This window comes from Marmota monax, unplaced genomic scaffold, assembly GCF_021218885.2.
Source record: "Marmota monax isolate L192 unplaced genomic scaffold, Marmota_monax_Labrador192_F-V1.1 WCK01_AAM20220418_F8-fsc00145, whole genome shotgun sequence".
Taxonomy (NCBI): domain Eukaryota; kingdom Metazoa; phylum Chordata; class Mammalia; order Rodentia; family Sciuridae; genus Marmota; species Marmota monax.
In genome coordinates this window covers 345,421-372,485 of record NW_026695201.1, presented here as the reverse complement: position 1 = coordinate 372,485, position 27,065 = coordinate 345,421, and the positions used below count along the sequence as shown (strand labels likewise).

At 37.9% G+C, this 27,065-nt stretch overlaps 1 protein-coding gene across 2 annotated transcripts in view; it reads left to right on the top strand.

Moving 5' to 3' along the window:
- Positions 1–12,956, top strand: part of Fcrl2 (Fc receptor like 2) — a 35,470-nt gene extending 22,514 nt beyond the window's left edge. The window contains exons 8-12 of one of the 2 annotated variants that reach the window (XM_058574108.1): positions 9,633–9,660; positions 10,535–10,653; positions 10,881–10,949; positions 12,577–12,605; positions 12,702–12,956. In XM_058574108.1, the coding sequence (XP_058430091.1) occupies positions 9,633–9,660; positions 10,535–10,653; positions 10,881–10,949; positions 12,577–12,605; positions 12,702–12,740 (284 nt within the window). In that variant the 3' untranslated portion in view covers positions 12,741–12,956. Of the gene's footprint in view, positions 1–9,324; positions 9,426–9,632; positions 9,661–10,534; positions 10,654–10,880; positions 10,950–12,576; positions 12,606–12,701 lie in introns of those variants that run through there. The other variant, XR_009225363.1, reaches the window with a different exon arrangement.
- The last annotated feature ends 14,109 nt before the right edge of the window (positions 12,957–27,065 follow it).

Genomic DNA, 27,065 nt, shown 5'->3' with positions numbered 1-27,065 from the left:
TGTCAGTTCTCTGCCATGGTGGTATCCCATGCAAATGGTGACAGTTCTTTCCCTTTGCCCGGTGACCAATGCAACGGGTGGGTCCTGACTGGCTCTCCCTAGCCCTGTTTCAATCCTGTGGCCACTGCCTATGAAGGCTCGGTTGGCATTTACCTCCGTAGGTGCAGAAGGGCTGACCAGTTGTTTCAGCGGAATTGTTTAGTGCTGAGTCACACAGTCTGTCTGCGAGATGCAGGCGAACGGGAACTTGAATTCAGCCGATCCGGGCTCGATGTGTGTTCTGAGAGGCCCAGACTGTTCGCCCCAGATCCACGTCAGCTCAGCATTGCCTAGTGATCCTGAGCAAACAGCATTTAAATGGTTTACGACTCCCTATGCCCGCGCAGCTGAAGAGGTCAGAGACTTGATCTCTCCGCGCCCGCCACCATGTTGGATCTCCAGTATATTGTTATTATTGTTTTAATCTCTTTTTTTATTCCAGTTTTTATTAGTGTGTTACGATATACATAATAGTTGTGTTACCCTTGGGATACCCAGTTGAAGTTCAGGTTCTTGATGTCCTGAACAAAGAATTGAGCTAGACACACAGAAGTAACAGAGTACAGATTTATTTAAAGTGAAGATAGCACTCCAGTAGGTAGAATGGAGGGGGCCAAGTGCAAGAGAGAAGCTCAAGGCCCCGATGTCTGGAAATTAGGGTCTTGTTTCCTGGCACAGGGTGTCCTCTTCCCTGAATAGACCTGATTGAAGACCTTACCCCATTTCTCCCATTATTTGTCTTATGATATCTGATTAGAAAATTTTCCAATTTTTCCCCATTGATTACTTTAGAAAACCTAATTAGAATACTGCCCACTTGACTTCCCTCGGTCATTTCAAAATTTGAACCTGTGGCAAGAGTTGTCATGGTGATGTCCTCAATGGCAAGAGTTGTCATGGTGATGTCCTCAGTGGCAGGAGTTGTCATGGTAATGGGTTTTATTACAAACAGGATCAGGACTTCTGCTCCTGTCTGGTCCTTCACCAGCTTCTTTTTAATACTCTGTCTCCGCCATCTTGGTGTCCCTGAACCCAACAGTAGGGTTCATTTTGACATCAAACATGCATGGAATATAATTTTTTCCACTTCAGTCCCCAGTACCTCCTTCCTCTGCCCCTTCTCCATGCCCCTGGTTTCCCCTCCTCTACTCCCAGGCTTTTCCCTGCATCTATTTCTGGTTTTTATGAATTTGTTCTTTATAGTAATACAGATGGAATTCACTGAGGCACTTTTACGTAAGCACCCTGCATAATTTGATCAACCTCATTTCACTGGGTTTCCCTTTACCACCCCTACGCTACCTGCCCCCCTTCAATCTTCCTTCTCCATTCCTCTGATTCCCTTTTATTATCATGGTGTCCCCCCACCCCGCCCACAACCTATTTTTATTTTGCTCTCGCTTCCACACATGGGAAAACATTTGCCCTTTGACTTCTGAGTCTGTCTTACTGCACTTAACATGATGTTCTCCAGTTCCACCCATTTCATTCTTCTTTATGGCTGACGAAAACTCCATTGTGTACATAGACCACATTTCTTTATCTATCCATCTGCTAACAGACATCTGGACTGGTTCCATAACTTGGCTATTGTGAATTATGCTGCTATAAACATTGATGTACCTGCATCTCTATGGTATGCAGATTGTAATTCTTTGGATAAATACCAAGGAATGGGATAGCTGGGTCAGATGGTGGTTCCATTCTTAGTTTTTGAGGAATCTCCATACTGCTTTCTAGAGTATGAAATAATTTGCAGTTCCACCAATACTGTATGAGTGTATTTTCCCCCTACATCCTTGCCACTATTTATTTTTTTTTAGTATTTTCTATGATTGTCATTCTGACTGCAGTGAGGTGAAATATCAATGTGACTTTGATTTACATTTCCCAGATTTCTAGGAAAACTGAACATTTTTTCATGTATTTGTTTTCCATATGCATTTCTTCTTTTAAGAAATGTCTGTTTAGTTTTTTTGCTCATTTCCTGATTGGGCTGGTTTAGGAGTATTAAGTTTTATGAGTTCTTTATATATTCTGAATACTAACCCCCTAATCAGGAATAGGTGGCAAAGATTTTCTCCCATTCTGTAGTCTCTCTCTTCATGCTCCTTATCATTTCCTTTGTTTTGCAGAGGCTTTTTAATTTAATTTGATGCTATTCCATGTATAAATTACTGTCTTTTTTTTTCTTGAGCTTTTCAGGTCTTTTAAGAAAGTCAGTGCCTACACCAATATGTTGGAGTGTTGAGTCTATGTTTTCTTCTACCAGTTGCAAAGTTTCTGGTCTAATTCCTAGGTCTTTGGTCTATGTTGAGTTGACTTTAGTGCAGGATGAGAGAGAGGGATCACATTTCACTATTTTACATATGGCTTTTTAATGGATCACACTTCACTATTTTAAATATGGCCCACTGTCGTTTGTTAAAATGGCTATCTTTTCTCCAACATATTTTTTGGTACCTTTGTAAAGTATCACATGACTGTATCTATGTGGCTTTGTCTCTGCTTCTTCTGTTCTGTTCCATTGGTCTTCAGGCCTGTCTTGGTGTGAAAACACCAATAACATGGTGTTTTATTACTATAGCTCTGTAGTATAGTTTGAGGTCTGGTATTGTGATGCCTCCTGCATCTTCTTCCTAAGGATTGCTTTGGCTATTCTGGGTCTCTTATTCCGCCAAATGAATTTTAGGATTTTTTCCTAGTTCTGTAAAGTATGTCATTAGTACTTTGATGGGGATTGCATTGACTCTTTTTAATGCTTTTGGTAATATGGCCATTTTGACAATATTAATTCTGCCTATCCAGGAACATGGGAGATCTTTCTATCTTCTAAGGTTTTCTTCAATTTTCTTTCTTCAGTGTTCTGTAGTTTTTATTGTAGAGGTCTCCTTGGTTAGATTTATTCCCAAGTATTTTATTTTGTTTTTTAAGGTTATTGTGAACAGGACAGTTTTCCTGATTTCTTTCTCAGCAAATTCATTACTGGAGTATAGGAAAGCAAATGATTTATGCATTTTGATCTGACATAGTGATACCTTACTGAATTTGTTTATCAGCTCTAGAAGTTTTCTGGTAGAGTTTATTGGGTCTTCTAGATATAGGATAAAGTCATGTGTGAATAGAGATAATTCGACATCTTCTTTTCCTATTTGTATCCCTTTCATTCCTTCTCTTGCCTGATTATTTTGGCTAGAGTTTCAAGAACTATGTTGAAGAGGGATAATGAGAGTAAACATCTTTGCCTTGTTCCTGATTTGAGAAAAAAATGTTTTTAGTTATTGTCCGTCCAACATGATGTTGGCTTTGAGTTTGTTATATGTAATTTTTATAATGTTGAGGTAATTTCCTTTTATCACTAACTTCTCTAGTGTTTTTAATATGTACAGGTATTGGATATCATCAAATGCTTTTTTCTCATCTCTGAAGATGATAATGTACCTCTTGTTCTTAACTCTATTTATGTGGTGAGTTACATTTATTAATTTAATGTATTTGACCAATCTCACATTCCTGGGATTAAACCCACTCAATCATGGTGTACTATTTTCTTGATGTGGTTTTGAATGCAGTTTGCTAATATTTTATTAAATACTTTTGCATCTATTTTCACCAGGAACATTGGCCTATAGTTTTCTTGGTGTGTCTTTGGTTTTCATATCAGTGTGATACTGGCTTCATAGATTAGATTGAGGAGTATCCCTTCCCTTTCTATTTCATGGAATAATTTAAGGAAGATTGGCATTATTTCTTCTTTCAATGTTTGGTGGGATTTGGCTGAGAATCCATCTGGTCCAGGGCTTTTCTCAGTTGGAAGTCTTTTAATTGCTGCTTCAATCTCATTGCTTGATATTGGTTTGTTTACGTTTCTATATTCCATGGGTGAATTTGGGTAGATCATAGAAATTTATCAATGTTTCTTTGGTTTTCCTGTTTATTGAAGTATAAACTTTCAAAATAGTTTCTCATGATCCTCTGAATTTCAGATGTATCTGTGGTGATATCTCCCTTTTCATCTCCAACTTTGTTGATTTGTGTCTTCTCTCCTTTTTTGATTAGTTTGGCTAAGTGTGTATCAATCTTGCTTATCATATCAAAGAGCCAACTCTGTTGCTTTGATCCTTTGTATTGCATTTGTTCTCAATTTTATTAATTTTGTCTCTAATATTAACTATGTCTTGCCTTCTACTGATTTTTGAACTAGTTTGTTCTTCCTTTTTCAGGGCGTAGAGGTGTAATATTAAATTATTTATTTGAGTTTTTTTTTTTTAATGTAGGCCCTCAATTCTATAATCTTTCCTCTTAGAACTGCCTTCATACTATTCCAGAGGTTTTGGTATGTTGTTTCTCTACTCTCATTTGTTTCTATGAATTTTTTTTATTTCTTCTTTGATTTTGTCTATGACTCACTCCTCCTTCAAAAGTATATTATTTAATCTCCAGGTGTTAAATGATTTGTTTTTATCTTGTTAATGATTTCTAGTTTCATACCATAATGATCTAATAAAATGCAAGAAATTATCTCAATTTTTTTTTGTAACTGCTAAGACTTGCTTTTTGTCCTAAAATATGATCTATTTTAGGGAAGGTTTTAGGTTCAACTGAGAGGAAAGTGAATTCAGTTATTGATGGGTAGAATATTCTATAGATGTTTGTTAGATCCATTTTATTAATAGCATTGTTTGGTTCTGAAGAATCTTGGTTTACATCTGGATGACCTATCTATTGGTAAGAGAGATGTTTTGAAATCAGCCAGAAATATTAAATTATGATCTATTTGATTCTTTACATTTAGTAGGGTTTTTTTTAAATGTGAGTAGATGCATCCAGGCCATTTTGATTTATTTATGATGCTTTATCCAGATTTTATTCTCCTTTAATTAACTATTCTTCTAGTGAAGTTCAGCCATATGCTGGCTTTGATATTTTTACCTTTTATTTCTTCTGTATGAAATATTTCACTTTGTATACTTTGTAGTGCAGGTTTAGTGGTTATGACTGCTTTTAGTTTCTGTTTGTCTTGAAATTTTTTTACTTCTGCTTTGATTCTGAAGGGTGGTTTTTCTGGATATGGTAATCTTGATTGAAAATTGTTATCTTTTAATGCTTTATATATTTTATTCCAAACCCTCTTGACTTTTACGTTCTAGGTTGAAAAAAAATCAGTACAAATTATAATGGGCTTAACTCTAAAGGTGGCCTCTTCTTTTTCTCTTCTGGCTTTTAGAAGTCTATCCTTGTTCTACAGAGCAGGCATTTCAGTTATAATGTGTCTTAGAGAGTGTCCTTTTTGATCTTGTTTATTTGGAGTTCTAATTTTCTGTTGCATTTGGTTTTCCACTCATTCCTGAGGTTTGAATTTTTTTTTAATTTCATTGAAAAGATTGTGCGTTTTTATCTTAATTTTCTTCCTTCATGGATGCTAATGATTCTTAGATTTGGTCTCTCAATGTTATCACAGATTTCTTGAATATTCTGATCTCAACATTTTTTCTCTATCATTGACTCTACTTTCAAAGTTACATATTTTGCCTTCAAGGTTTGAGAATCTGTCTTCAAAGTGGTCTAGTCTATTAGTGATTTTTTCAACTGAATTTTTAATTTTCAGGATTTGTGTTTGGTCCTTTTTCAGAATCTCTATTTCTTTGTTGAAATGTTCTTTCACTTTCTGTTATGGTCTATCTTAATTCCTTCCTTAAATCTTATTTATTTCATTGAACATTTTAATTATCAACTTTCTAAATTCTTTTTCTGGCGTTTCCTCTATTCTGAGGTGTCCGTGGGATCAGTTGTCGTGAGGTACTTGGGATAGCTTGCTATCTTCATTTTTCATATTGTTAGTATTTATGCCCATCTTCTGGGATAATTCTTTCTTCTACTTTTATGTGAGGGATTTTTTAGTGAGTTGTTTTTTCTTTACTGCGTGTCCTGGGTTGGTTAAATATCAGTATTTTCACTCATTTTGAACTTGCTACTATGTTCTGTCTCTAACATCACATTGAGATGAGATACTGATCCACAGTAATTATAGCCACTTCAGAGGAATGCCTTCTACTAATACATTTTAAAAAAAAATACTAATAATGTTCTTCTGCAACCCACTAAACTATTGTTCTTGGTCAGTTTCTTTTTTTGGGGGGTACTAGGGATTGAACTCAGGGACACTCAACCACTGAGCCACATGCCCAGCCCTGTTTTATATTTTATTTAGAGACAGGGTCTCACTGAATTGCTTAGCACCTTGCTTTTGCTGAGGCTGGCTTAGAACTCATGATCCTCTTGCCTCAGCCTCTGGAGCCACTGGGATTATAGGCGTGCACCACCGTGCCTGGTCTTGGTCAGGTTTTTGAAGTAGGGTTTTTTCTTTGTGTTTATCATTTGTTTATTCTCATCTCTGATCCAAAGGAGTCAAACTTGTTAGGGGAGTCTCTATATAGAGTTTCACTGCAGGCTTTTACTTTCCCCCTTTGTAGGAGTCTCAGACCTTATTCCGATGGTTCAAATTCCAAACAGCAGAGCAAATGGGAAGTGCCTCTCCCCTCTACTTTGCCATCTTGCTACATCTTGAAGACATTATTCATTTCCTGGTTTTTATGATGCCCATGATTTTCCCTGAGGATCTTCCAGCCCAAGCAGAGTAGAGAGACTCGGGCTTCCTGAGCTGAAGAAGGGCAGCCTAGACATGGATCCAAAGAACCTGACATTTTATTCTGAGTATTTTGTGGTATTCTCCTACTAAATATATTAGCCTTTTGTTATGTAATAGTAAAAAGGTTTTGGAGTGCTTTTGACTGACTTTCACAGTGGTTTTTTTGTTATACAAAAGAAATGGGTTTAGGTAGTCTAGTTTCTCAATCTCTCTTGTGTGGATTTGGGATTTTGTAACATGTTTTAGCATTCTCCATTTTTAGATGATAAACAAAAGTCTCCTATTTTTTTGCAAAACTGTTTTAGATTCATATTTATTTTTTTTATCTGTCCAGAAATATTTTTAAGTATGTACTAGGGTACATATGTATGTATGTACTTTTTTTTTTCCCAGATAGCTACAAGTTGGTTTTTTTTTTAAATTTATTTTTTATTTAGAGTCAGGGTCTCACAAAACTGCTTATGGCCTCACATTTAGTATAAATTGCTAAGGCTGGCCTTGGACTCATAATCCTCCTGCCTCAGCCTCCTGAGTTTTTGGGATCACAGTCATGTGCCACCACACCTGCCTTTACATATTTGTTCTTATACCATTTATTTCATAAAACATTCCCTCAGTGAAGTGATACCTTTATAATATACCATGATATTATGATATAAAAAGTATGTATTTGGTCTTTGTCCTTGGTTTCTAACCATAGAGCTTCTTTTTTTTAATTTTATTTTTAAAAACTTTGTGGTACTGAAAACTGAACCCAGGGCTTCATGTATGTTAGCCAAGCATTCCACTACTGAACTACACCTGCAGCCCTTCACAAGAGCTTCTGAAATACTAGGGATTACCTGAACATTTTTTGTTAATTTACTCTTCTTTCTCTCTCTCTTTTCACTTTTCATTGATTCTTTTTAGTGATACATAACATTGGGATTCATTTTGACATAATTATAAAGGCACAGAATATAGTTTGCTCTAATTTAGTCCCAAGTATTTCCCCTTTCTCATCCCTCCTCCCTCCCACTGTTCCTGTCCTTCTACTCTAATGACCTTTCTGCTATTTAATTTTAGTTTTTTGTCTGTCTTTTGCTTTTTTTTTTTAGTTAGTGTCTTGTGAATATGCGTGATGGTGAGATTCACTGTGGTATACATGCTCTTTGTCCTTGGTTACTGGCACAGACGTCCTAAGAGCTCTGTAATTCCCTGAGGAATAATAATAAGATGGTCCTTGGCTGAGTGGAACTTAGGTGTGTTCAGAATGGGAGATGGCTACTAGGAAGATCAACCATGTAATTAGAAGGTTAGAACTTCAGTCCCACCCTGGCCACTGGGGAAGGAACAGGAGGTAGAAATGGAGTTAATCACCAATGGCTAATGAATTTAATCAATTATGTATCCATTTTCTTTGACCATCAACTTTAGAAAACTTCCAATTGTCAATTTTTTTCTCTGCCTCTTTGAGATAAATCTTCTTCCTGCCTCTTGCCACTTGTACCACCTAGGAATGTCTATCTCAAGGATTTGAGAGCCATACATTTGAAATTTAAACCAGAAAGATATGGCCTCTATGGCAGTACTGTACATTTCTTATAATTACTTTAATTTGATCTAACCATTTTGCTTTATAATTCTAGAATTCTGCTTTTATCTTTTTTAGTTACTGCCTTCTGTTTTCTCTATCCTCATTATTTTGAAAAAAATTGCATATTTAATATCCTGAGATTTATTTCCTTTTTTTTTCTTTTAAGTATAGGCAGAGCTGGGTGCAGATGGTGTATACCTGTAATCCCAGCAATTTAGGAGTCTGAAGCAGGAGGATTGTGAGTTTGCAGTTGGCCTCAGCCACTTAGTCAGACCCTGTCTCAAAATAAAAAATCAGGATGGTTGGTGATACAGCTCAGCGATAGAGTGCCCCTAGTTTTATCCTCAGTACCAAAAATAAAAGTTATAAACACATCTAGACTTTTCCTGGTTTTGTTATGAATTACCAGTTTTGTTACAATCAGAGAATATTTATAATGTATCTACTTTTGGGAATATTTTTAAATCTCTTTTGTGAAACAGCAGATCATCAGTTTCTGTTCTGAATGTTTAGATAGTAGGCTGAAGTCCATTTTAAAAATAATGTCTTCAAGAAAGAGTTTCTAGAAACATACACTAATTTCGTAGATGATTTAAAATGTCAAGTCTGATGCTTGAATAATAGTTTTGTTTGGTAAACAACTAAAGTAATTTTTTTTTCTTTCCTTAAATAATAGACAAACTAATTATGAAGTTTCTCTTTCTCTTAAGCCAGGGGAACTCCCCATCCGTGTGGCCATCTGTATGGAGCTATTAGTCTGAGGTCCAGAAAATAGCTTCTCTGAGCACATACCTGGTACCTCTATGCTAATAGGCCATGTTTCTTGTTTTGCATCTCTCTGCAAAGATGAATGGTGCAAGATATAGACTAATGGATCTTAAGAATATCAGTATCAAGCTTAACCCCAAGACCACTGCTGTAGGCTGAGTGTTGCAAACATCAAAACATTTAAAAATTAAGAATGGCCATGTAGAATCTAAAATGGAAGAATAACAAAGTAAAACTAGATCCGTTAACAATTAAAATATATCTTAGAATAATTAAAAATTGTATTGTACAGGTGTGTGCATGGACAAAGAGACAGCAGAACACCATAGAAAATTCATCCAGTGATGGATTCATGCAGGAAGCTCTCTTGGAAATGGCATTTCAAGTCTGGATGTATGTGTGGAGTGGGGATGGCAGATGATTTATTCAAATAATAACTAATAGTGTTGGAATAAGGAAGTAATCATTTGGATGAAATACAGTTGGTTCATTCTTCTATATCTTATGTCTTACTAGCTAATTATACACAGATAAGTATGTCAAAGCTTTAAGAGAAAAAGCTTCTATTCTGAAATGAATGTTCTTTTTTCTGGTTTTCAGGAGAAAGTTCTGCCATTAATGCACCCAGGTGAGAACTTCCCAGGCAAAATTGCAACTCTGGAGTGCTCCCTCGATCGCAATTTGGAATACCTATGAGTTCTCTGTTTGTAATAGAGACCGAGGCTATTGGATCATGTGGTGTCTTCCTTTTAATACTCTTGTCTCTTAATACTTCATTACATTTATGCTATCAGAGCTCTATCTTAGGGTGATCCACATGACTCCAGGTGTTAAGTTATTTAGGATTAAATATATTTTAACTAATGTACTAACTTAGATATTAATGATTATCGAGTACCTATATGTATGAGTAAGTTATCATTAGATATTTAGAGGGGTAAAAATATTATTATTAACTATGATTATGATTATTATCATTTGGCAGTACTGGGGATTGAATCCAGAGCCTTGAGTAACAGACAAACTAATTATAAAGTTTCTATTCCTTTGAAGCCAGAGGAGCTCCTATACCCATCCATGTGCCATCTATATAGAGTTATTAGTCAGAAGTCCAGAAAATAGCTCCTCTAATCCATGCCTGACAGGCAAGTGCTCTACCATTGAGCTATATCCCTAGCCCCTAGAGAGGTGAAAATATGCATAGACTAGAGTCCTATTTCCTCAAGAGAGATAATATCTTATAGGAGATGTAAGATATGCACAGAGAACAAGGAAGACAGAGATAAAGTAATGAGAAAGATGCTGGTTAAGTTCTGTGAGAGTTTATAAGAGAAAAAAAATAGATCTAGGGAGAAAAAAATATGAGGAAGAGAAAGTTGTTGCCAAGTCAGAACCAATAATCTGTGTAATGGGCTATTTGGTCACCTGACGGGGGTGTCCTGCACCTGGCTTCTACTTATGCTCTCCCCAGCCTCTTCCCTCTCTATTCTCTCTCTCCCCAGGGACTACCACGTAGATAGTTCACTTTCTCACAGAGGTGCTGCCAGCCTGAATCCTCAAGGGTTCACCCACCCCAGCCCACTCCCGGACTCGGAGGATCTGCAGCCGGAGTATGTCAATGGTGAGTCCCCACCGGGAGGGGATCTAGCGCTGGGACAGGGAGGGAAGCAGAAGAGACAACCAGGCGGTCTTGCCTCCCCAACCTCAGGAGGCCCAGTCACTCCAAGAAATCAATGAGTCCCTCAGAGCCACGTTGGGGGTATGGTCATGGAGCAGGAGACTGGGAAGGTGTAGCTGATGCTTGAACTTAAAGGTAAACATCAGAGAACACTTGTCTTCTTCCTGCAGTGAGTCCCGGAGGAGATGAGGATGTGGTTTATTCCCAGATCTATAGCAGCCAGCAGCCAGAAGGCTCAGGTAAGAAAATTCAGAGTGATTCCTGTCAGGTGGATCTTCCTTGGAAATGTGCGTTTTGTGCACAACAGGCTGCAAGATATCACTTACCCTTGGAATGATCCAAGAAGGATCAAGAGGTACCTGGAGGCAGGCTCTTGTGAATAAACTGAACTAAAGAAAAAAAAAAGCAGAAGATCCAATAATTCTTCATTTGAATAGGACTAGACAGTTAAGGAGTATCCAGGATATAAGAAAGAGAGAAGAAAAAACAGAAAAGAGTTAGAATTTCTAAAGCTATCATATCCAAAGTCCAGGAAGAATTCCCTCAGTTGGAATGGGTCATTGCAAAGCCTTTTTTTTTTTAGTTTATGTTTTTAATCAGTGTATTATAATCACACATAATAGTGGGATTGAAAATGCCATATCTGTACATGCACATAGCATAATTTGGTTAATCTCATGCCTCATTATTTTCCCTTCCCCTCCCCTCCTTCTTCCCCCTCTACTGATCTGCTCTATTCATCTCCTATTTTTAATATTATCATCATTATTATTGACCATTATTTTAAGTGATGTATTTAATCACATACAAAGGTGGGATTTCTTGTGGTCAATTCATGCCGTAGACACAACATGATTTGGTAGATTTTGTCCCTCAGTACCTCCCAGGCTGGTAAATGGGTGGAGATGGAGAACATCATGCAAAGTGAAATAAGCCGTGCCTCTCTTTAAGTGCCTGAAGACTTGGGATGACTCCACGAATCACCTGATCTAGACAATTGTCACTTGGACACATAGCTTTGCAGGAACCAAGATGACAGTTCTGTGGCAGTGCAGAGTTCTGTCCTTCCAACTGTTGCCCTGAACCCTGCCCTTTCTTCTGTGCTCTTAGCTGCCTCTGACAGAGCCAGTGGCTGTTGGTAGCTTGGTCAATTTCCTGACCTGTGGTCACTCAACCTTTGTCCTCTGAACCTGTGAAGCTAGGTCCTCTGTTAGTGTGGATTAAAGTAGTGCCTCTGTTGTTTCCTTCTGGGACCAGCCCAGCAGAATGGAAAAAGTACAGTAGTGTCTACTGGGTGTTCATCTTCCAAGCTCTTGAGGTGTTGATCTGCAGTTAAGGAGAAGGAGGAGATTCAGTCCTACTATACACTTTGAAAGAAGGGGGAAAGAGGCAGACAGTAGTGAGCAGACCCTGCAGCCAGACTCCAACTGCTGGGTGACTGGGATCTGTCATCTTTAAATGTGCATTAAGTATCCTTCTCTATGGTAAGGTGAACCATCAGTGGTGGATTATCTAAAAAACATAGAGGAATGACAGGAAAATGAGCCCTGAAAGGATATTGTAATGGTCAGAGAAGCCAAAAAAAATAAATAAATAAAATAAAATAAATCATGAGGATAGTAGCTCACAGGAAGTTGCATCAGAGAGAGGGAGAGCTTTGTTAGTAAGTGTTGGTGGGGGACGTGGGGCTTGCAGTCTTATAGGAGCTCAGAGTGAGCAAACTTAATGGATGGATTTTACGGAACAGGAAGGGTTGGACTTCCATCCATGAAACGTAGCATTTCTCTGCCCTGCCGCACACAGTCTGGGCCAAGGATATAAGCAGAGACCCAAGTATTCAGTATCTTTTTTTTTTTTCCTCCACAGCAAACATCAGGACGTCTCTGGAGAACAAGGTGAGGTAGAGCCTTTGGCAATCCCTGCGTCTCGACTTTCTTCACCTTATTCCTTCTCTCATGCTGGTGTGTCCCACTGTTTTGTGTCTCTCCCAGGATTTCCGAGTCATCTACACCTCTGTGAAGAAGTCATAAAACTTGGCAGAATCAAGAGCAGATGGGCTGCAAAGATAGCGCCTCACTATGGATTTTATTAGCCCCTATGCGAATGCTCAAGGCTGACCCCCTGTCACAGCAAGAATGTGCCCCAGGGACTCTAAGCAAGCCACCTCGGGTCATGATTTTTATTCCCATCAACTTCCTTCCCCAACATTTTCTTTTATTCATTAAATATTTCTTGAACTGCTACTACATCCAGGTACTGTGAAGTGAATGATCTCTAGATCTTCTCTTAAATTATCAACGTGAAAAGACTTGAACACAGAGACAAGGCCTCGCCTTCTCCTCCTCTGAAGTGAGAACAATAGAACCCGTCTAGGGGCTTCTTTTTTTCCTTCCCAAACTAGGACTCGGTTACCTTTTGCCTCCCCCAGAGACCTCACTTATAAACGGAATTCTCTTTTGCTTTTGTGAGAACTTGACAGGGGACTCTGTGGGAGGAAACGGCAGCCTGGGGTACTTGCCACAGTGTCCAGGTTCTTGAAGGTTCGGTTTTACATCAGTTTAAACAAACTAACAAGGGGGTTTACCATTTTGTGAAGTGTTCAGTGTTGTGCATTGATTCCCACAGTGTAGGCAGTAGGAGCACAGCCTTTGGAGTCCTGCGGTGTGGCCCCAATCCCCTATTCCCTTCCAGTCGGGTGTTCTTGAACAAACTACTGAACCTTCTTGGGCCTCGGCTTCCTCGATTTTAGATGAGTATAACCCACAGGGTTACCGTGAGGATTATGCAAACATTCATTCATTGCTTGACACCGTTTCTGCCCTATAGGTCACACTACAGAAGTTCTTCGTGTTCATGTCAGACATACAAAATGATCACTCTGCCTTCAAGCTCAGTCCTAAAGCTTCCAGCTTAATTAAGAAATCAAAGTAATGAGGATCTCAAATCTAATGACTGTCAGAGGCAACTAGCAAATTTTCACTACTATGCTTTTTTAAGTGAATGTTTTATATGATTTCATGCCCTTATTTCTGTCATTGTAAAGTAAGCTGCTTGGTGAGAAGAAATTTTCTGTGTTCTTGCTCAGACGGTCCATCCACGGTGTAGTTGGCAGGAGTAGAACAGTGAGCCCAGATGACAATCTGTTCCAGGGAGAACAAGTTACTTCTTTTTATATCATTCCTTCTCCTGGTAAATGCGGTTCACCATTTGGAAGGATGTAGGTGGCTGTGGGCTTGGAGTTGGTATTTAAACAACTGAAAATAATTCAGAATGTATGAAGTACATAAAGTTCATTAGAAAAAAATAATCAAGAATGGTTATTGACTGTTATTATTTAATTTTTTATTGAAATGATTATAGATTATCCAGAAATTGCAACACAGTGATCCAAGAGACCTGTGTACCCTCAACCCAGCACCTCTGTCAGGTAACACCTTGAGTAATATAATATCAGGAAATCAATATTGGTGCCATCCACAAAATGTCTTCAGATTTCACACATTCCACAAACACTCACTGTGCGTGTGTGCGTGTGTGTGTGTGGGGGGGGTGTGTTTCAATACAGTTTTATCCACAGTGTAGCTTTGTATAACAATCTCCATGATGATCAGGATTAAGAGGATTGCTTTCACAGAGAACTCTCTGTGGCCACATGGACTTGTCTCCACTCCCAGTCTTTAACGTGAACCACTAACCTGTTCTTTGATTATGATTAGAACTATGGTATTTCAAGGAGGTTATTTAAATGGAATCATAAAATATACAGGTTTTCAGATTGATTTTTTTTTTCACTCAGCACATGCCTTGAGAGCCATCTTCATGTCTATCAATAATTTGATTGTTCCTATTGCTGAGTAGTATTTCATGGCACAGATCAGTCATTCATCTACTGGAGGACATTAAGGTTGGTTCCAGGTTTTGACTATTACCAATCAAACCTCTATGATCATTTATCAACACGTTCTTATTGACACAAGTTTTCATTTCTCGGGGATAAATGCTTAAGAGTGATTACTACGTCTTAATGGCATGTGCATGTTTAATTTGAAAAGAAAATACCAGAATGGCTACGCTTTTTCATTTCCCAGCAATGAATGAGTGATCTGTTCTTTCTGTATCCTTGCCAGCATCTGGTCTCATTGCTATTTTTCATTACAGCCATTCTGGTAGCTGTACAGTGATATCCCGTTGTTGTTTTAATTTGCATTTCTCTTAGGACTAATGTTGACCTTTATATATTTTTATTATCTGTTTTTCACAGGTAGATCCTCATTGAGAAAATATTATTCAGGTTTTTGTCCATTTCCTAATTGAATTGTTTGCTTTTGCTGTTGGATTTTGAAAGCTTTTTATAAGCTCTGTTGGATATTGGATGCAAATACTTTCTCCCAAGTCTATACCTCGTCTTTCCATTTTCATAATAGGTCTTTTACAGACCAAGAAAACTATTTTTAATTTTAAAGGGGTCATATTTGTCGGGAGGCAGAGGCAGGAGGATCATGAGTTCAAAGCCAGCCTCAACAAGTTAGCAAGGTGCTAAGCAACTCAGTGAGACCCTATCTCTAAGAAAATAAAAAATAAGGCTGGGGATGTGACTCAGTGATAAAGAGCTCCTGAGTTCAATTCCTGGTCCCCCTCCCTCCAAAAAAGAGGTCAATTTTTTTTTAATGATTCTTTTCTTTCCTTGTGTTTTATATCAAGTCTAAGACCTCTTTACCTACTCTTAACCCACATTTTTTCCCCAAATTTTTTATATTTTTACATACTACATTTAAGTATGTGACCCATTTTTATATTAGATATGAAGCTTAGGTTGAGGTGTATTTTCTTCACCTCTGGATGTCTCATTGCTTGAGTATCATTCATTGAAAGGTTATCCTTCCACCTTTCAATACTTTGTCAAAAATCACTTGGGCAAATATGTTTATTTCTGGATTCTACATTCTTTTCTACAGACTTGTATTTTTTTTTTTTTTTTTTTTTTGGTGCTGGGGATTGAACCCAGGGCCTTGTGAATGCAAGGCAAGCACTCTACCAACTGAGCTATATGCCCAGCCCAAAATTCTATCTTTATTACTGTAGCTACCTAGTACTTTTAGTTTTCGGTGCTGGGGATCAAACTAACATGCTAGGCAAGCGCTTTACTACTGTGCTGCATACTCAGTCTTGTAATTCTCTTTAATATCCAGAAGAGCAGTTCTTCCAATTCTCTCTTCCAATTTCATTATCAATTATTTTTAACAAATGCTAATGAGAAGAGTAGCAGCTGTAATAAAATAACATGTTTTCATCTCTAACATGTGCAGTTAGCATGATAATGGCAGGAATATGTAGACCAAATATCATGACAGAATTATAGTAAAGAATATAGTCAAGAAGGAAAAAAAAGGGGGGCATCTGTATAGGTTTAAAAAAATGGCAAAGAAAATATCAAGAGGAGAGAGGTCTCCACTTCCAGATTATTATTCTCATTATTATTTTTGTCCTTGGGTTGAATTTTCTTTCTTTTCATATCACAATTAAAATGACTGAAGAAACACAAAATTAGGGGAAATATGTGTATTGGCACATGCCACGCATAAAATAGAAATTACTTCAAAATATTATGCAGGTGAAAGGAAACAAATAATAGAAATACCTACAAGTATGGCTGTCAGAAGCAGCAAATGGATTATGGGTCTTGGAACTGCCCAGAGACAGAAGCCCCTCTGGAGAACTCTCAGCACCAAGGGGCCAGCGGAGATTGCCCAGTTGCCAAGGGGAATTCCTTGCTAGCTAAGGAATTTTATCAGTTCATAACTGTAGATTCCAACACCTGCTGCCCAGTAGAGAGTCATGGGCACACGCTGATAAGCCCAAACTAGGCTGTTTTAGCCCCAACTTCAGTTTTGTTTATCTTGAAGATCCTTTCTCACAGTAAATCCTTTTGATGTCTAGACTATATAGTAATCGTGTGGCACTTGGTTGTGGTAAGTCTTCCTCCACCAGGAGTCTGCTGAACCACCAAGCCCCCACTTTCTCTCTACTCTTGTGTCTGTTCATCTTTTCTTATTCCCTTCATTGCCTGGTTTGGGAAACAGTAAATGGCTGTGCAGGACGTTAAATGAGAATGAAATGAGGAACATCTCTGGTATTGAAGCCTGAGCATCGGGGACTGAAGGTGAGCATGTTTCATGGGGCTACCACAAGGTGGGTTACTAGAAACTATATGGTTAACCCTGGGGAATTAGCAGGTGTCAGGATATAAATTTAAGGTGAAAAATACTAAATGTAAACTTTAAAAAAAGACACAAGAGGGGCTGTGGTTGTGGCTCACTGGTAGAGCACTCATTTAGAATGTGTGAAGCACTGGGTTCGATCCTCTGCACCACATAAAAATAAATAAATAAAGTAAAAGTATTGTGTCCAACTACAACTAAAAATAAATAAATAAATAATTTTTAAAAAATAGAGACAAGAGGCCTGAAATCAATTGACCTAGACAACCACCCCAATCTATTCTTCCTAGACAATCAGGCATGAATCAATGGTTCAGAAAATCTGAAAAGAACTTCCAAGCCGGACTTGGTACCACCTTAGTAGTGATGAACTATTATTCACTATTATTTATGTCCAACCCTTCCTGAGGAAGAGTACAACTCCCATTATTAATAGCTGCTTTGAGGGGGAACATATTAAAGTGTGCATGGGAACATGGGTAACTTGCTGTATCTCTCTTTAGGGGTGCTTGCCCCAAACTCATCCTTCTCCCTTAAGAATCACTTATCTACCTATTTTTGGGTTTCCAGAAACTAGAGGAAATTGTAGACTTTCACAAATCCCAGGTCTGACCCAGTGACCTCTCTGATCTCAGGTGGAGACTCTCTGATGATGTCATTTGACCAATCAACTCTCCTCTAATTGCTTAACAGCCACACATATAACCTGCTTATGCTGAAATCTCAGAGGACTATCACTTGGACCCTTTGGAGCTGAGAAGAGCTACAAGAACCTATGTGGAGTGTGTGTGTGTGTGTGTGTGTGTGTGTATTCACTATAGAAAAACTAGAAATAAGAATAAGTCAGAGAGAAATAAAAATCACGAATTTTCATCACTAAGATGATTGCTACTTTCTATGCATGTGCTCACACATACATAAATATATGCTATTTAAAATATAACATTTTCTATTTTAATATTTTTGTTATGTTTTCATACCATTCAATATTATAGTAAGATATTTGTGTGGTATGTTTGGATATATCGTAACTTATAAATGACTTATTTGAGGGCTGATTTGACAAACAGTTTTGCAGCGAACCTCCTTGTCTCTAAGTCAATATTTTGGATAGCATCACTAGTTTAGATAAATGAAACCTGTTATTCTTGGTTGTTTTTGTTTGTTTGTTTGTTTTGTTTTGTTTTTTGACAGTACTGAGGATTGAGGCCAAGGCCAATAGCATGCTCTCCACCACTGAGCTACATTCCCAGCCCTTTTCTATGCAAAGTCAGACAATAATTTGGCAACATTTTTCATGAGATATCCAGGGTCTATTGATATCTACTATCAAGATAAAGAACAGAAATAATCTGATTTCCAGAGAGAGAGAGAGAGAGAGAGAGAGAAAAGGATTTCTGTTTTCTCAACAAACTATGCAAGCAAATAGAAACCAGGCAGGGGGTTTCTATTTAGTCAAGTGTTCCAAAGAGTGGAATATCCCTGCCCCCTGTTACTTTTTGGCTCACCCTGTCAGGTCAATTGCTGGCACAGTCCCCTCTCAATGGCTGAATAAGGAGGCTTCAAGGTACTGGGTCTTTCTGTTGGTGTTCATGTTGGACAACCTGGAGCAAGATCTAGGGCATCGACAGGATGGGGACCCAGCATCTGGAGATATTTGGAACTTTCTTAGAGCCTACCTCTGGTCAAAGCCTAGCAGGGAGGCCGAGTCTCACTTTTAGTCTCTAGTCCTCCATTTGGGAACTGAGAAAATGAAAAGACCTAGATTTCCAAGAAAATATAAAAGTGATACATTTCAATTTATAAAAGTGTCTTTGCAGTGAATTTCATTCTGATCTCATAAGTAATTTTAAAAATGATGTAATTGGGATTTTTTTCAATATTAAACTCCAGTATTAAAAGTGACAAAATAAAAAATCAACATTAGATAAAAGACCAAAATTCACCATAGGTTCTGAGACCTCTTGATAAGATTTTATTTCCTAATAGTAGACAAGAGAAGCTGAGAAATTTGTTAAGGCATTGTGATTCCTTTTCTGTGCTCAGACATTTGGTAATTTTAGAATGAAGAAATGGATTCTTAAGCCAAAACTGACCTGAAGTTGGGAAGAGGGGACTTGCACTTCCTACTGTTATGGCAAGACTGCAATAAATCACCAAGTCAATCTTAGAGCAGGAGACAGAACCATCTTTATTCACCAGCTGGTGGGTCTAGATTCACCAGCTGGTGGGCCAAGGGGCAGGCTGCAAGTCTACACCCTCCGACCCCCTCTGGGGGTTTGAGTACACCTTTTATACCATAAGGAAAGCATGTCAGTACGTTAATCATAAGTGGCTGTTGCTAGGATTCAAGACCATAAACAAACATCATGAGATCTAAAATCATAAGCAGAAGGGGAAGTGAGTCAAAATGACCCTAACTGAATACAAGTTAAAGAACGGTTACTAACGTCTAGACAATCATTCTCTGACAGGGTGCATTGGTCCAAGAAAAAATGGGAACAAAAGAGAACAATTTTACATTGTATAAGAATTGCCATTTTGTGTTATGGAACATGCTATGCTAAGCTAAGCAACTGCTGATGGGTACAGAGGTGGGGTGTCCCCATGGGAGAAGCATTTCTTACATGACATGGAGTCTCTGGGTAAAATGCAGTCTGTTTGGTCACTGCCCACATAGCCTGGCCCATAACATTACCCAGTACATGAGAGAGAGACCCTTCTCTACATTCTGTCCTTGGCTCTGGGTCTTAGGCATATCAAGTCCCTGATGCTGTGGAAATAGCAGGGAAAAGAATGAAATCTGGAGATGCTGAACATCTTGGAAAGGGGATCAGCTATTAAAGGAGAGTTAGGAAGCATAGTGTCAGTATCTGCATGATGCAGGTGTCACAGGTAAGAAGAGAAAACTTGTGGAAGAGGAAGAAAGGATTTTACAAAATCAGAGAAAGATGAAAGATTTCACATGGAAAGCTATCAAGATAAAAATCATTTGCTAAGCTAAATAGGAAAAATATCCTAAACATTAAAGGATAATTTAGGAATATCAGAACCAAGGGATAACTCTAAAATAGTCAAGAGAATAAAGGTATTATCTACAGATCTCAGGAATAAGAAAGACCTCAAACTTCTTAACAATAACATTCAGTTTAAGAAGCAATGCAAATAATGTTTTCAAAGTGTTCAAGGAAAAGAGTCAACCCTATTTTGTATCTATCTAGACTCTCATTTAATTCTTAGGGTGAATAAAGATATAATCTGATAGAACAAGTTTCACACATACACACACACATACACACATACATACAACACATAGAGGAAGTCTCCAGTGAGAAAAAAAAAAAAAAAAAAAAAAAATATATATATATATATATATACACACACACACACACACACACACACACACACACAGAGGAATATTCCACCAGACACAGAAAATGAGTTTCCATATGCAAACTAGTAGGACTTCACTTAAATGAACAATGACAAAGTACTTAGGATGAACACAATGAAATAAATAAAATTCTATTACTTAAACTTGAGAGTATGGAAACATGATTGAAGGGTTGGGAGGAAATCCATTAGAAGAAACAAATGCACATCATTATTCATTTTAGTAAGTTAGTAATTTCCACCAAAAATGAGAATAGAATGAGCAATTCTTAGAGCAACCTAAGAAAACTCAACCTTGACCCCTGTGGTGGCAACACTGAGCTGGCCACCACCTTCTCTCTGAGCAGAAGGTGACTGTGCCTCCCACCTACACAATCTTGAAAATCTGCCAGGGATGTCCCCACCAAGGGCTCTGGGTCTGGCCTAACAAAAGCAGATTTGAAACTGAAAGCTGAGCCCAGAATGGAATTTACAAGCTCAGTCTCAACTGAGGTTACCAAAGTGCCAGATGGTCTGGAGATCAACTACAGATGGTCCAAATATGGTCCATGTGGTATCCATAGATAAGTGGATCACTGAGAACACACTGGGCCCTGACATGACCAGGAAGATCAGTTTGCACATGGCCTGAAGCAGATCTGTGTCTCATTCTTGCCACCTAGGACTGGGGTGCAGGGAGGATGCTGAAATTAATACACAGTACTAGTGGGTGCTTATCGGTCGGTCAGAGATGTGGATCTTGACACCTCTCATCTTCCGTACAGGGTGATCTGAGGCTAAGCGAGGAAGGCTGGTCGCCTGGCTACCAGATGAATTTTGAGAGGATTAAGTCTCAAGTGACCTAGAACAACTTTGTAGTTGACTGGAAGACTGGTGAACTCTAGTTTTAGACTAAAGTGAATGACAGGACAGAGTTTGGAGACTCCATCTACCAGAAGTGAACAAGAAGTTAGAGACAACTGTCAATCTTCTGGACAACAGGAGATAGCTACACTCACTTTGGAACAGCAGCCAAAAGTCAGATGGATCGATCCCAACATCCATTTCTTAGCTAACGTGAGTAACCCCCAACTGATAGATTTAGGATACACTCAGGCTTAAGAAAGCCAGGTATCAAATCAAATATGTCAGGTCTACTGACTGAATGTCCATGTTGGTGGCTACTTTGTCTATGTCTGGAATCTCAAGCATAAATGAACACTATAATCACTTAAACTATGTTGCAGCATAGTTACCTTCATAATTTAGTGTTTCTTTTAATGTTAAAAGTCTAGAATGCTTTAAGTATCACTCAACATCTTGAGAAACCTCCAAGTTAAAGATGATTCAACTTTCAAAAGTACAAAAATGAACCCTGTTCCACCTGTATACTTGGGGAGAATTGGTGGTCCCTCCAGAGATGTCAAATTTCTATTTTATCTAGAAAGAGCTACAAGTGGTAATATGTAGTAACTTTGTAAATCCATATTGAGTAAATGAATAAAATTGTGACTTCTGTAGATCTGAACCTTAGCTTTGTACCTTACCTAAAGAGTGGCTCACTGCTTCTCGGTGTGTAAAACTCTCCTGAAAGGGATAAGAAAAGTCCTCAAATCTATTTCTACTCCAAACACTGAATTCATCGCTACACCAAAAGTAGTCTGCAGGGCATGGAGACTAATTTGTTGGTGCCATTTTGCAGGCAAGACAGTGTGTGTAATGAAGCAAATAATGAAGAAATTAATTCCCTCTGATGTGGCTGTCTTTTGTCCTTGCTCCAAAGTAAGAAAGAGCTACCAGGAGCTCCAGCCACAAGCTGAGAAATGTCCCCTACTGCTATAATAATGCAGTGACAATGCTCCAGATCTAAATTGGACTTCTGCTGTATTCTCATCATTTGGTTTCTTTTTTAGCAGTATAATGGGCTCGTTTTAGAGGCGTCCACCTTGTGTGAAATTAGCTCTCTTCCTTCAAATGGTGTAATTCGTAACATTTAAAATAGAACTTGAATAAAATATTGAGAACCTCAAAAAACAGAAAACTCAGCTTCCAGAATGAAAAACAGTGGGCAAGGGGAAAGAAAAATAAAAAGAAAATATGAGTAAACAGAAATGAAAAAGTAAAATAATAGAAATTAGGACCCAATAGCACAGTAATAACAATAATTTTAAGAGGGCTAAACTTAATCAAAAGGTATGGTCCCAGATCATATTTTTTAAAAATTCAATATGTGTTTATAAATATATATTTATAATACAGTACAAAATAAACACAATATTATACCATTGCAATGCGATCTCATTCAATTCAAACAATGCTATTTGAATTACATTGAAAATAAAACTATTTTGGTCTCTGATTTTTACCATTAATAAAATTCTCCTTCTCCTAAAATTCAAATAAGTCTCATGTTTTTTCTTCCCACTCCTAGGTGCTAGGTAATTGCATATTTAATGCTCCAATTATAAACTAGAGTGTTAAGCACAAGGTATTAGTCAAAATTCAGACTGACCCCCTTTGCTTAGCATTAAGTTGATCCCCTTCCTCAGTCTACCTCTGTGTCACGCTGAGAGCCTGAGAGAGAGTGGACTGAGCTGAACTTCTCTCTCTTCCTCCACTCTCCCCAGGAGGACTGGCACAGGAGAAGGCCAGGCAGGAGAGGAGCAGGTTCACTCATCTGAACCATGTCAAAGTTCTGAGACACCTCTAGCAACTGTCCAGACCCAAGGCAAAGATGCTTTCACCCCCAACCCGCCCTCCCACTGTGGAAAGTAAGGAGGAGAACCCAGCACACCAGGTGACCCACAGAAGCATATTCCCCAGTCTCCTCCGTCTCTCTCATCCCCTTACATTCCTCAACCACATAAGGAGTTCAAGAGTCATGGAACAGATTCTCATAATTTACTTTAAAAGTCACCTATGACTACTTGCCAACCAGTTATGGAATTTTACAGCTATTGAATCCTGATGCCTAGTCAAAGCTTTTAATAATCTGTTTACAAGGATCTGAAAATTTACTGTCTTTGGAAGTACACATTCAAATGAATAAATTCATTCAAATGAATAACATTCAAATGAATAAATCATAAGTTCAATAAAAAGCCAACATTGTGTTTTCAAACCTTTATGCAATAAAATTCAAAATAGATTTAAGCCAAGAGTGAAACCCGTATCGTGTCTGGAGAAGAAACAAGAACTTACTCAAAATAGCCCTGTAGTTAAAGAGGAAATCATAAAGAGTATTATAAAATCACCAGGCTGGTCATGCAAATATAATGTGCAAGATAGAGAACACAGCCGGGGCAATTCTTGGAGAGAGTTTTATTGCATTCATTAACCTTTATTTATTGAATTAATAAAAAATGATTAAAAGTCAAGAGACCTACCATTCAATTTAAAAAGGCTAGAAAAAGCAACAATAATATTCTCCCACCAAAATGGAAGCGAAGAAAAATGCAAAAATAATAAAAGGATGAAGAAAAAGAGAATCATCCAAACCAGTAGCTCTTCCTCTAAAAAGAATGCAGATAATCAACATCTAGCAAAACTTATTAAGAAGAAAATGCAGAAAAACAAAATACAGACTATTAAAGGGTAACTACCTAACAAAAGATATAAAGAGTAATCTTGTATTAATAAATTTGTGAGTTTTACGAGTGACTATACGAGGAGGTACCCTGAAGAGATTCTGATTTCCAAACTCTTCTCCCTTTCCTTCACACGCTAGCCGCCATATGTCTACCTTGAACAACTAATCACTAATTCTTGTCAACACAGCAAAACTGTTTGTTTCTTTGTTTTTTGGTCTGTTGGTCCATTGACATGAAGAGCCCCAAACTGCCAGGCTGCAATTCAGTTCTCAGATCACTGAAATCATTGAGTGGAAGCATTTTCTAAGACCTCTAAGCAAAGTATAAACCCATAGGAATGATAAGAAAATGTGTTGAAAGGGGTCATGACTCATATTAGTGAGAGATATCATGCTGTATCTCACTTCCACTCAGTTCTCAGAACCTGTGTCTGATTGTGAGGAACTTGTTTCCAAGAATGAAGTTGGACAATAGCCCAGTCTTCCATGATGCTGTCTCCCAGCAGGGACTGTGAGTCTTCCACATGCCACGACACGGCTTCTCGGTGATGGGTAAGTAATACAAGCTGACATTTGGTAGAAACTAGCCCATCCCCTTAGTTCTGTCATTGCAAAATAAGCTGCTGGGTGAGAAGAAAATTTCTGTGTTCTTGCTCACACAGTACATTGATGGTGTAGTTGGCACAGATGATAAGTCCCTATCCAGAACAACAATCTGTTGCAAGGGAAGACAAGTTGCTTCTCTTCCGTTATTTGTAATTGATTTGCTACCAGCTAACCAGCAGGAAATCTCCCTAGTCTCTACTCCCTCAAACCCAGTAGATTATTGAATTAGCTCATGTTGCATTACTACAATGAAATACTGGAGGCAGGATAACTTTATAAAGAAAAGAAGTTAATTTAATTCACAGTTCTAGGAGATCAAAGTCCAAGGTCAGCCAGCTCTGTGGTTTTGGCTTCTGATGAGGGTCTAATGGTAGATGGCCTCTTTTCATGGTGGATGGTAATGGTGGAAACAAGTGATCACATCCTCAAACTGGAAGCCAGAGGAAGAGCAGAGTCCCATACTTCCTTACAAAGGCACTCTTCCAGTTGGCCTCGGAGATCTCCCACCTCTTAAACATTCCCACCTCCTGGGCTGGGGATATAGCTCAGTTGGTAGAGTGCTTGCCTCACATGCACAAGGCCCTGGGTTCAATCCCCAGAACTGCCAAAGGGGAAGAAAAAGAAAGAAAAGAAAAATCCCACCTCCTCCTTCCCTGTCTGCTAGGGACCAAACCTCCAGCACCTAGAACCTTGGAATGGGGTCCAAACCATAGCAGTTGTCCTGCTGGTAACTCCTTCCAAAGAGAGAAAATGACTTTAATATGAGAAAGAAGAGGCCTTATGGTACCATGTAATGAACAAGGTCAAAGTCAAGGTACTGACCGCATGGGCTCTTATTGGAGCTCTGGCATATTTTCCTCTAGGCCCACTTGCAGCTCTCTTAGGCTATGACAGAATCCAGCTCCTTGCAGTGACAGGACTAAGAGAGCCACTTTCTTGCTCACTATCTGACAAGGGTCCTGCATGGCTTCTTCAATCTTCAAACCAGCAATGGTACACGAAGCCCTTATTTTTCTAGTTTCTCTTACTTTTGCTACAGATTGGGAAACCCAGTTTTAAAAGAGTTTCGACATAATTAGATTAAATCCACTTAATCCAGTTGTTCAAAGTTTGGAAGCCTGATAAACCCGCCCCTTTTTTTTTGGTTACAGACCTCAAAGGACTCTACTGCAGATATAAGAGGGAATTTACAGTAGCACTCACACAAATGGATGCTGGCTTCAAGACTTCTGGGGACCTAGAAAGTGATAGCTTTTGAACTTAGATTAACGTGGTCTCAGACTACTAGTGTCTCCAGAATCCTGGAAAAAGGAAAGCAAATAGGCTTGGGGAAAGATAAGGTGTAATAATCAGCAAACAAGAAAAGATAAGATGTAATATTCAGCAAACAGTACAAAAATTACCCATGAATAACAATCAGAAGAAATGACAATGGACAAGTGAAATCTTTGGTTAGGCTGATCAAGAAAGAAAGAAAGGGATCGAGGAAAGATATGAATAACCAATATCTGGAATGAAAATCAGGATGATTATATATTCTGAAGTTATTACAGATAAAATAAGAGGTTAATGAATAATTTAATGCAGAAAAATAAAAATTAGAGGATTGGAGAAATTCCTAGAAAAATTAAACTTCTTTTTTCTTCTGGAAAGAAATTTTTTAAAATTCTGAATTTTGAAAACACTGAAATGAACTGAAAAAATACAATCCCCTAAATAGGGGTATAATTGTTAAAGAAATTAAGACAATAATGGAAAACCTTCCACAAAGAACACTGATGTCCCCAGTAGTGATACTGGTAAGTTTTGTCAAATAATTTGAAAGAAGTAATGCCAAGCCTACACAAACACTTGGAAGTATTTGGAAAAAGTAGAAAGTTTCACAAGTCATTTTATAAAGGCAGGATAATTTTTATATCAAAACCGAATCAGAATACCATGGGAAAAATTATAGGCTAATCTCACTAATAAATAGAAGGGGACTTCTTTTCTCTGGGGGGAAAAAAAAAGAGAGATTTATGGAAAGAAAAAAAAATCCTACAATAAGCATTATAGTTGATGGGAATATGTTGAAAAAGTGCCATCAGGGCTGGGGCTGTGGCTCAGTGGTAGAACTCTTGCCTGGCATGTGTGAGGCACTGGGTTCGATTCTTAGCACCACATACGAATAAATAAAATAAAGATCCATCAACAACTAAAAAATATTTTTAAAAAAAGAAAGAAAAGAAAAAGTGCCATTAACATTATTAAGAATATTGCCTAATGTATGATATAACAAAGTACATAAGTGCATTCTACTGTCATGTATAACTAATTAAAACAAAAAAATTTTTTTTTAAATAATACTGCCTAAGATCATTTTTGTTGCAAAAAGGAAGAAATTTTAAAAATCAGGATTAGTATTACTTATAAATTATGGGATTACATATGCATAACAAATCCAAAAGAATATGTAGATAAATTATTGAAATTAACACAAAAGTTTAGAAGGATTACTTCAAAAAAATATGAAAATCAAAGACTATCTTTATCACATCAGCAAAAATAAAATGAACACAAAATATCATATA